General features: G+C 42.5%; 1 protein-coding gene across 1 annotated transcript; it reads left to right on the top strand.

Moving 5' to 3' along the window:
- The first annotated feature begins 2,900 nt into the window (after nt 1-2,900).
- On the top strand, nt 2,901-10,395 carry LOC112256390 (glycine receptor subunit alpha-4). The gene is made up of 2 exons (XM_024429617.2): nt 2,901-3,024; nt 9,484-10,395. The coding sequence occupies exons 1-2, from the start codon at nt 2,905-2,907 to the stop codon at nt 9,769-9,771; spliced, it is 408 nt and encodes a 135-aa protein (XP_024285385.1). The 5' UTR covers nt 2,901-2,904; the 3' UTR covers nt 9,772-10,395.
- The last annotated feature ends 1,387 nt before the right edge of the window (nt 10,396-11,782 follow it).

Here is an 11,782-nt window from a genome sequence, read left to right as displayed (position 1 = left end):
TGGTTTTCTTTGAGACTGTGGTCCCAGCTCTCTTCAATTCATTGACCAGGTCCTGCCGTGAAGTTCTGGGATGATCCCTCACCTTCCTCATGATCATTGATGCCCCACGAGGTGAGATCTTGCATGGAGCCCCAGACCGAGGGTGATTGACCGTCATCTTGAACTTCTTCTATTTTCTAATAATTGCGGCAACAGTTGTTGCCTTCTCACCAAGCTGCTTGCCTATTGTCCTGTAGCCCATCCCAGCCTTGTGCAGGTCTACAATTTTATCCCTGATGTCCTTACACAGCTCTCTGGTCTTGGCGATTGTGGAGAGGTTGGAGTCTGTTTGATTGAGTGTGTGGACAGGTGTCTTTTATACAGGTAAAGAGTTCAAACAGGTGCAGTTAATACAGGTAATGAGTGGAGAACAGGAGGGCTTCTTAAAGAAAAACTAACAGGTCTGTGAGAGCCGGAATTCTTACTGGTTGGTAGGTGATCAAATACTTATGTCATGCAATAAAATGCTAATTAATTACTTAAAAATCATACAATGTGATTTTCTGGATTTTTGTTTTAGATTCCGTCTCTCAGCGTTGAAGTGTACCTATGATAAAAATTACAGACCACTACATGCTTTGTAAGTAGGGAAACCTGCAAAATTGGCAGTGTATCAAATACTTGTTCTCCCCACTGTATGTGTGTGCTCAAAGCAATTACAGTCTAGTCTTCAGTAGTCACATATGGCTGCTTGGTCTACTGTGATGTATGTTTGCTTACACATCTGACAGGCTTTGCGGTTCTTTGGTGGCGCAAACACGTGTAAGTGAATGCAAGGGCAACCCTGCAGCCATTAAGCCATCAGCTACTGCTGCTGTTGAGGCATGCATCTCACATTGACCCTTCATGTTTGATCTTCAAGCCACTGGTCTGCCACTTTGGCTTACCTTTATCATGACAAACAGGCGGGGAGGGAGATGGGAATGGCAACTGGACTGAGGGATGTCACCCTGTTTACTCCCCATCACTCACTCTCTCCTTCGCCATCTCTCACCCTCTCTTCCTTTACACCTGTCTTTCTCTCTCCAACACTCCCTGTCTCTCCCTTTCTCAACTCTATACCTTTCTCCATATGTTTCCCTTTGGACCTCTCTCTCAGTTTCTCATCTTCTCTCCCCCACTCTATCACTCTCTTTCTCTTTCACCCTCCCTCCCGTGTCTCTCCCACCCTAATCTTATCTCTTTCTCTCTCTGTAGTTGGGTATACCATGAATGATCTGATCTTCGAGTGGTTGGCAGAGAACCCGGTGCAGGTGGCTGATGATCTGACACTCCCTCAGTTTGTGCTGAAAGATGAGCAGGATCTGGGCTACTGTACCAAGCACTACAACACAGGTGGGACCTTGGTGGAACTTCAGTGGAAGAGCACATTGTTAAGATTGTTTTTCTGAAAGGAACATAAATGGCAGAATGGAGCTTTGGGGGTTGGGGATTGTGTTTAATTGATGTTTAAGAAAAGAGTTCAGAGCATAAGTTGTTGAGAGAGCTGGCGCTTTCTGCAGAATGATTAAAAGTGCTAGATGCTGCAGAATCATTGATAAATGTACATGAGAAAAAAGCAAATTAAGTGCTCAATGGAGTAGCACAACTTCCTTCTCAACATATGATCTGAACTCCATGGACCAGTGGCAACTTTTCCAACCAACAAAAAACACGTAAATTCTACAGAATTTGCCAAAATACTTAAGTATTTGCCAATTCTATCGGTTATGGTGGCAGGTAAATTCACCTGCATCGAGGTTAAGTTTCACCTGGAGAGACAGATGGGCTACTACCTGATCCAGATGTACATCCCCAGCCTGCTCATCGTCATCCTGTCCTGGGTCTCCTTCTGGATCAACATGGATGCTGCCCCGGCTAGAGTGGGCCTGGGCATCACCACCGTGCTCACCATGACCACCCAGAGCTCTGGGTCCCGGGCCTCTTTACCCAAGGTGAGCATAGATAACGCTCTACCAACACCAGGGATGTAGTGTTAAAAAGTAAGGCAAGTAAGCAGGATGATGGATAGTGAGTCTAGTAAGTGCTATCAGTGCTAATTCTGCAAGGTGTGGAAACACTATTCACATGAAGGGTCACTGTCAACGCAAAGCTTGTAGGAACTGGTAGCATATGTATCAGAATGTTTCAAATGGTTTCAATTTAATCATATGACTCCTCTCCCAATGCTGATTGTCTATTTCAGATGTCACTTTAATGGGCTGGCACCTGGTTATTGTCACCTGCCAGATCAACGGAATGCAATGTTAATGGTCCAGTTCATAACCAATTACTTCTAGCATCTGCGATGCTAGGCCTCTAGGTTTGTTAGACTGGAATATCCCATTTGGATACAGTAGTTAGGCCATGTCTAGACAGGTAGCTGGCAAAATATTACTATGGAGTGAACTCAACTGGAATTTCAAACCTGAGTTTGACATGTTTTGACGTTAACGTGTTCATGAACAGAGCAGAGTTGACATTCCCTGGCTGATGTATGAGTCTATGTGAATCTGATGCATCTGCCTGCATCTTATTTTCTCCCGTTACAATTTTGGGCCATTCTGAAGACAAGGCTCATTAGTCTCACTAGTCCTGTGTTGCTCAGTTGGTAGAGCAGCTCCAGGGTTGTGAGTTTGATTCCCACAGGGGACCAGTATGAAAAAAGTATTAAAAAATATGCACTCACTGTTATAAGTCTCTCTGGATAAGAGCGTCTGCAAAATGACTAAAATGTAGTCTGCATGTTTAGGGCAGTGTCAGTATGCCATTTCCCCTTTAATTACGCCCACCAACGCCTCCATTGATTCACTATTGATGACCCGGTTGGTTACCTTGTGTGCCTCTCCCCGCCAGGTGTCCTACGTGAAGGCCATTGACATCTGGATGGCCGTGTGCTTGCTGTTCGTGTTCGCTGCGCTGCTCGAGTATGCAGCAGTCAACTTCGTCTCACGGCAACACAAGGAGTTTATCAGGCTGAGGAAGAAGCGGCGGCGGCAAAGAATAGTGAGTGTAAATCGCCAGACACACACACTGGACAAACACACCTGTCACTTTCTACCACACTGACTTACAGACCTTGTTATTGTGCGCTGCTGTATATTCAGAGACTGACAACAGCAACACACTACAGCTGGCCGTCACTTTACATGAGGAAGATACAGCTCATTTCAGGCTCAGCTCATTTCCACGGTGAGGACTGACCTGCACAGATGTCCATGTGCTCCCTGCTCCCCTCGTCACACCATTAACCTGGTCTGTAACACAGGCTAAACCTGTCCTCCAGCCTCGCATCACTGGAACTCTGGGAGAGTAAATAGGGAGTTTTATGGCTGAATAAGAGCTTAGGAGGAGAGGAGTAAAATATTGCTGATCTGAAGTATTACTATCCAGCCAAACGAACCAATCCACCATGTAGCCACTTGTAGAGAATGGAGAGCTGTAATGCTACTGAGCACAAATTACAAGATGGGAGACCCTTTAGCGAAACAGAAAATTGACTCTCAAGAGCAGAGACAACAGAGTCTGAAAAAACGCATTAAACGGTGGTCCAAAATGGGTGGGCTGTTTTCCTAGAATATTAAAGCTCCCACTGTCCAGGGCAGACAAATCTCACAGATTTAGTGGGCTGTCTACTGGACTCGAATACAATAAAAGGAGCGAAAATGATTTTCCATGAGAGCAAGAAGTAACTCCACTTCAGTAGGGCAATTACTCCCATCAAGACATTTGGCTTCTGAATTATCCATCTAGGGTGGTATTGAAGCATGGCCTTGGGCTGATGGAGCACACCTAGCTACCATCACTGACTGACCAGGGTTAATCAGTACCTACTGTACCTCCATGGTCTTCAGCTTGGCATTGAAAAACAACAGAGGGCAGTGACACCCAAGCTCCCATGTACGTGTACTGTATACACTACAGCTTACGTCATGAAGGAAATAAAACTACTTTATATCTACTGTATAAGAAAATGAGTTGCAGTGTTTGCAAAGCCAACTTACTTTAGTTCCTCAAGGATATTTTCCTCAGCCTCCTGAGCTACAGTAATTCCCTTGGTTAAAGCCATTTGTTGATGAATCATACTTTTAACGTTTTCCTTGAGTGCTTCACTGATTTAAAGGCTAAATTGCATAGCTTGTTTTCCGTTTAGTTCCGTACCACCATGTTTGATATATTATACAGTAGCAGTCAAAAGGTTGGACACACCTACTCATTCAAGGGTTTTTCTTTATTTTTACTATTTTCTACATTGTAGAATAATAGTGAAGACATCAAAACTATGAAATAACACATATGGAATCATGTATGTCCAAAAAAGTGTTTTATATTTGTCACGTTCTGACCTTTATTGCCTTTGTTTTGTCATTATTTAGTATGGTCAGGGCGTGAGTTGGGGTGGGCAGTCTATGTTTGTTTTTCTATGATTTGGGTATTTCTATGTTTCGGCCTAGTATGGTTCTCAATCAGAGGCAGGTGTCATTAGTTGTCTCTGATTGAGAATCATACTTAGGTAGCCTGGGTGTCACTGTGTGTTTGTGGGTGATTGTTCCTGTCTCTGTGTTTGCACCAGATAGGACTGTCTAGGTTTTCACACGGTTCTTGTTTTTGTAGTCAGTTGTTCATGTGTACATTTACGTATTAAAAGAACCATGGACACTTACCACGCCGCATATTGGTCCTCTGATCCTTTTCGCCTCTCCTCTTCGAAAGAAGAGGAGGAAATCCCTGACAATATTTTATATTTGAGATTCTTCAAAGTTGATACCCTTTGCCTTGATGACAGCTTTGCACATTATTGGCATTCTCTCAACCAGCTTCATGAGGTAGTCATCTTGAATGTATTTCAATTAACAGGTGCGCCTTGTTAATTTGTGGAATTTCTTACCATCTTAATGTGTTTGAGCCAGTCAATTGTGTTGTGACAGGGTAGGGGTGGTATACAAAAGATAGCTCTATTTGGTAAAAGACCAAGTCTATATTATGGCAAGAACAGCTCAAATAAGGAAAGAGAAATATCCATCGTTACTTTAAGACATGAAGGTCAGTCAATGTGGAACATTTCAAGAACTTTGAAAGTTTCTTCAAGTGCAGTGGCAAAAACCATCAAGCGATATGATGAAACTGGCTCTCATGAGGACCGCCACAGGTTAGGAAGACTCAGAGTTACCTCTGCTGCAGAGGATAAATTCATTAGATTTAACTGCACCTCAGAGTGCAGCCCAAATAAATGCTTCACAGAGTTCAAGTAACAGACACATCTCAACATCAACTGTTCAGAGGAGACTGGGTGAATCAGGCCTTCATAGTTGAATTTCTGCAAAGAAACCACTGCTAATAGACACCAATAAGAAGAAGATACTTGTTTCGGCCAAGAAACACGAGCAATGGACATTAGACTGGGTGAAATTTGTCCTTTGGTCTGATGAGTCCAAATTTAAGATTTTTGGTTCCAACCTCTGTGTCTTTGTGAGACGCAGAGTAGGTCAACGGATGATCTCCGCATGTGTGGTTCCAACCGTGAATCACAGAGGAGGAGGTGTGATGGTGTGGGTGTGCTTTGCTGGTTACACTGTCAGTGATTTATTTACAATTCAAGTCATACTTAACCAGCATGCCTACCACAGAATTCTGCAGTGATACGCCATCACATCTGGTTTGCGCTTAGTGGGACTATCATTTAATTTTCAACAGGACAGTGACCCAAAACACACCTCCAGGCTGTGTAAGGGCTATTTGACCAAGGATAGTTATGGAATGCTGCATCAGATGACCTGGCCTCCACAATCACCAAAGCTGTTATCAAGGCAAAGGGTGGCTAATTTGAAGAATCTCAAATACAAATATTCCATGTGTTATTTCATCGTTTTTATGTCTTCACTATTATTCTGCAATGTAGAAAATAGTACAAATAAAGAAAAACCCTTGAATGAGTAGGTGTGTCCAAACTTTTGACTGTTACTCTATGTTCACATCTTTTGTCTATTTTTGGCTCAAAGAAAGTAATGTACTTTTGCTTAATTTGGAATGAAGCATATAGCATTTCCTGCACTCAGCAAAATTATTAGATTAGCATTTCTTAGGAATTAAGTTTTGCAGCACCTGAGCACATCATTCTTTCAGGACCCTTGTATTATAGACAAAAGCTGAGAAAAAAAGTACACAATCCAATGTGCAGGTCATTTCTAATTGGTATTAAAAGAGAGAATAGCATGGTTTCAAATGACATTTTTCCAATCTATGTATTGCTCCTTTCTCTGCGGAGGACATGGCCTTGGCCAATCAACCGCCGAGTGTAGAGTCAGAGAGGAAAGTGAACGACCTGCCTGGCAACAACACCATCAGCACCAGCTACCACGGAAACCTGAATCAGCACTGCAGGGCCTATGCCAGGGTAAAACTGACCCCTGTATCACCTCTGACCCCAAAGTGAATGTTCCATCACCTCTGTCCACTCAAACTGAATCTGTTGAACCCCAAAACCGAATGTCTTCCACCACATCTGATCCCCAAAGCGAATATGTTCTACCCCTGCCCCACCAAGTGCAAGTTTTGCACTGAAACAAGCCCCTTTTGACCCCCCGGTCTGCTCCTGCCCTTTACGCCATCCTAATTCTAAACATTAAATTAAAGTCTGATGTAATTCTGTGTCATCGGCTCCAGGTGGGTACTCTTCGGGGGGGGGTTCACCTTCGCTGTCTTCTCAAGAAAGCACAAAGACATGACACAGGACATCCTCTGCTCTGAGGGTGTTGGCATGTACTGATCGCTTAGTACTTGGAGATCTTTTTTATTGAGTAAAAAATGTGCCTTCAGAAAGTATCCATACCCCTTGACATATTCCACATATTGTTGTGTTACAGCCTGAATTCAAAATTGATTTTTTTAAAATACATTCTCACCCAATGACATAGTGAAAACTAATTTGATCAAATTCACTGAAAATAAAATACTGAAATATCTCATTTAAATAAGTATTCATAACTCTGTAGGAAAAAACGGTTGTTGATCATTGCTAGACAACCATTTTCAGGTCTTGCCATTGATTTCCAAGTAGATTTAAGTCAAAACTGTAACTCGGACAGTCAGGAACATTCACTTTCTTCTTGGTAATGTGTTGTACTGGATTTTACTGGGTTTATTGATAAACCATCAAAAGTGTAATTAATAACTTCACCATAATCAAAAGGGATATTCAATGTCTGTTTATTTATTTTTTATCCATCTACTAATAGGTGCCCTTATTTGTGATGCATTGGAAAACCTCCCTGGTCTTTGTGGTTGAATCTGTGTTTGAAATACACTGCTCGCCTGAGGGACCTTTATAAACAATTGTTTGTGAGGTAGTCATTAAAAATAATGTTAAATACTATTATTGCACATATAGTGAGTCCATTCAACTTATATTATGTGACTTGTTAAGCAAATGTTTACTCATGTAGGCGTGCCATAACAAATCAGTTGAATACTTTTTGACTGAAGACATTTCAGCTTTTAATTTTGAATTCATTTGCGAACATTTCGAAAAACATCATTCCATTTTGATATTATGAGGTAATATGTATAGGCCAGTGACAAAACAAAATCCAAATTTAATCCATTTTCAATTCAGGCTGTAACACAAAAAAAAGACCTGCCAAGGGTCAGGGAGAAAGACACCCGGGGGGGTCAATTCACTCACTGCCTTAACACTGACTACTAATAACCCAATTTAGATCCCACATTCCACCTTTCCCTGCCAAAGCGCATCTCTCAAGGTGTGAGAGGACTGTCAACCTTAAGCTACATGTCTATTAATATTCTCCACAAAGATAGGGAATATGGCATCTCACTCTGCATGGAAAGAGTGCCCCGCCATCCATCATTGGTAATGCCCATTGTGAGTTTTTTTCGGGACCCTGACTTTTCACTCCGGCACCTTGATAGGTCTATTATTTTAGAAGTTTAGATTTTTTTAAAGTCTGTGTCCTTAGCCTACAAAGAGAAATGGAGGTTTTTACTTTGGTAATTAAAATGGCCCTTTCACGTTAATGATACTGTTCCTCTCCAGTATCATTAAGTATCGTTAAGAAACACTAGTGGCTATGATTTAATTGAAATAGGTGTTGGTTTCAGGGTGTGGTTTGATGTGGATGTCTCTTGTGTGTTCGCAGGTGGGAAGAGTTAGACAAATTATTTTGCCAATTAGCTTCACCCGGCTGGCAAAATTAGTTGGACTTTGGATATCCTATCTCCGGGGCTAGTTAGGAACCGTCAATAAATTACACAATGTAAATGAGACATATTGTACACCTTTTAGTTTTCTCATGAAATGGTTTCAATATTTGTATATTAATTTCTACTATTTATAGTTGGTTTGAGGTTTTTAAGTCATTGAGATGTGGAGCCAATTTTAACGTATTGTCCCATGTAGCTTAACCCTCAACAAGACAAAGCTGCACTTCCTTCCGGGTAAGGCCTGTCCACTCCAAGACCTCTCCATCAAGGTGGACAACTCAGGTTCATGATCTACAATATCCGTGGAGTACAACGTTTCCTCACACAAGAAACGGCACACCTCCTAATCCAGGCACTTGTCACCTCCCGTCTGGACTACTGCAGCTGGCTCTGTTGGCTGGGCTCCCCGCTTGTGCCATCAAACCCTGGAATTTATCCAGAACGCAGCAGCCAACCTGGTGTTCAACCTTCCCAAGTTCTCTCATGCCACCCCACTCCTCCGCACACTCCACTGACTTCCAGTCGAAGCTCGCATCCACTACAAGACCATGATGCTTGCCCAGGTGCTTGCGTCTGCCACCTCTGGTCTGTTGGGCATCCTGACCCTACGGGAGGTCAGCTCCCGCTCAGCCCAGTCAAAACTGTTCTTTCTACGACTGTAATATGTGGTTGACTCACATAGCTTAAGATCTTAAGATAAATGCGCTAACTGTAAGTCGCTCTGGATAAGAGCATCTGCTAAAATATATCTTTTTTTTTACAAATTACATTGTGTAATTTAACAACGGTCCCTAACAAGCCCCACAGGGATATCCAAAGTCAATGCAAATTTACCACGGGCAATACGATTGGGTCGCATGCAGCTGCCAAGCTGTTGGCATGTGGGCAGGATTGAAAAAAAATACAACTTCACTTAGGTTGTGATTTCTCACAAAACTCGGTTTTGGACGAGACTGACTTTATGACCAAAATTACACTTTGTAGTAAACTTTGACAGTAGAATACATGATTAGGACTCATATCGATGCCACAACCCGGCTGTTTTCTAAATGAGAAGTTGTTTTTAGGGGCAGTTGCAATTTAAGTCCAGACATGCTTGGTGTTTTTCATTTTAAGTTGAGTAAGTAATGTCCTCACCCTGTTGCCCTTTTGCCTGCATCTGAGAATTACCCACTGGGAAGAAATATGAGTTAATGCCAGTTGACAGTGAAGAGCCAATTTGTGCTTTCTTTTTGCTTCATTCCCCAGGAAGAGGAACTGGTGAGAGACAGCCGTGGGTTTTACTTCCGCGGCTACGGACTGGGTCACTGCCTGCAGACCAAGGACGGAACGGCGGTGGGAGGGGCCACAATCTTCAACCCGCCGGTGTCCACCATGTATGATGGAGAGGCAGTCCGCAAGCGCTTCGTGGACCGGGCCAAGCGCATCGACACGATATCCCGCGCAGTCTTCCCTCTGAGCTTCCTCTTCTTCAACATTTTCTACTGGATTACCTACAAAGTGCTGCGACATGAGGACATCCACGCAAATTTGTAATTCCCAGCGACCCCTAATTGTTACATGCTAATTTTTTTTCAACCAAAACTGCCTATCAGATATACATTAAAAGTGTTTCAGGGGCATATGCTTCGCAACAGTTGCCATTGATGCTAAAAAACTCTGTGCTCAGGTGCGTCTTCAGGATTTCAGAGAGAGAGAGAGAGAAAGTGTGTATGAAAAGAAAGTGAAGATGTGAATTTAAACTGGTGTTAGAGTGCTATTTGTTATTGCATTCTCTTTTATCTTAGTCATCTTGTTTTGACTGGATTACAGCAGAAACATAATAATGCTAGTCTTTGAACTTCTGCCTGAACTCTGAACTATGGCTAAAGGCAGATACCACAAGGGAATATTAGTCATGGCTGGATGGATACTAATGACTTGAATTTTACCAATCAACGCATCTTTAAATGAATGTAAAAAAAAATAAGGAAAAAAGGCTTTTTTTACAACTTTACAATGCCAAACAAATGGATGTGAGGGAGGGATTGGGGTCTTTGATATTTCTGGATTTAAATGAGGTGATGATGATATGTTGTTTTAACTACATATGACAATAGATTATATACAGTGCATTCAGAAAGCATTCAGACCCCTTGAGTTTTTCCTCATTTTATTATGTTACAGCCTTATTCTAAAATGTATTAAATCGTTTTTTCCCTAATCAATCTACACACAATACCATATAATGACAAACCAAAAACAGATTTTTACAAAAACATTTTTTTAAATAAAAAACAAAACAATGGAAAAAATATATTTACATAAGTATTCAGACCCTTTACTTTGTTGAAGCACCTATGGCGGCAATTACAGCCTCGAGTCTTCTTGGTATGACGCTACAAGCTTGACACACCTGTTTTTGTGGAGTTTCTCCCATTCTTCTCTGCAGATCCTCTCAAGCTCTATCAGGTTGGATGGGGAGTGTCACTGCACAGCTATTTTCAGGACTCGCCAGAGATGTTCGATCGGGTTCAAGTCCAGGCTCTGGCTGAGCCACACAAGGTCATTCAGAAACTTGTCCCGAAGCCACTCCTGCATTGTCTTGGCTGTGTGCTTAGGGTTGTTGTCCTGTTGGAGTGGGAACCTTTGCCCAGTCTGAGGTCCTGAGCGCTCTGGTTTTCATCAAGGATCTCTCTGTACTTTGCTCAGTTCATCTTTGCCTCGATCCTGACTAGTCTCCCAGTCCTTGCCGCTGAAAAACATCCTCACAGCATGATGCTGCCACCACCATGCTTCACTGTAGGAATGGTGCAAGGTTTCCTCCAGACATGACGCTTGGCATTCAGGCCAAAGAGTTCAATCTTGGTTTCATCAGGCCCGAGAATCTTGAGCACAACTGCATCCTGTTTCCGCTGATTCTACAACTTAATTGGAGTAAATTAAATTGATTGGACATGATTTGTGAAGGCACACACCTGTCTATATGCCTCTGTCATGTGGCTTCCATATGGCCACTACCCGATGGTTGTCCTTCTGGAAGATTCTCCCATCTCCACAGAGGAACTCTGGAGCTGTCAGAGTGACCATTGGGTTGTTGGTCACCTCCCTGACCAAGGCCCTTCTCAACGGATTGCTCAGTTTGCGCCAGGAGGCCAGCTCTATGAAGAGTCTTGGTGGTTCCAAACTTCTTCCATTTAAGAATGATGGAGGCCACTGTGTTCTTGGGAACCATTAATACTGCATAAATGTTTTGATACCCGTCTTCAGATCTGTGCCTCGACACAATCCTGTCTCGGAGCTCTACAGACAATTCCTTTGACCTCATGGCTTGGTTTTTGCTCTGACATGCACTGTCAAGTGTGGGACCTTATGTAGAAAGGTGCGTGCCTTTCCAAATCATGTCTAATCAATTGATTTTACCACCGGTGGAAACAGGATGCAGCTGAGCTAAATTTCGAGTCTCATAGCAAAGGGTCTGAATAGTTATGAAAAAGTATTTCTGTTTTTCATTATCAATAAATTTACAATTCTAAAAACCAGTTTTCACTTTGTTATTATGGGGTAT

Source organism: Oncorhynchus tshawytscha, linkage group LG08 (genome assembly GCF_018296145.1).
Source record: "Oncorhynchus tshawytscha isolate Ot180627B linkage group LG08, Otsh_v2.0, whole genome shotgun sequence".
NCBI classification, from domain to species: Eukaryota; Metazoa; Chordata; class Actinopteri; order Salmoniformes; family Salmonidae; genus Oncorhynchus; species Oncorhynchus tshawytscha.
This window is presented reverse-complemented; position numbering and strand designations above follow the sequence as displayed.

Bases quoted from the DNA above. Each gene is read 5' to 3' on its own strand.
- LOC112256390 (XM_024429617.2), top strand. From the start codon at position 2,905: ATGGCCGTGTGCTTGCTGTTCGTGTTCGCTGCGCTGCTCGAGTATGCA. The intron at 3,025-9,483 runs GTGAGTGTAAAT...TTCATTCCCCAG, and splicing joins AGCGGCGGCGGCAAAGAATA to GAAGAGGAACTGGTGAGAGA.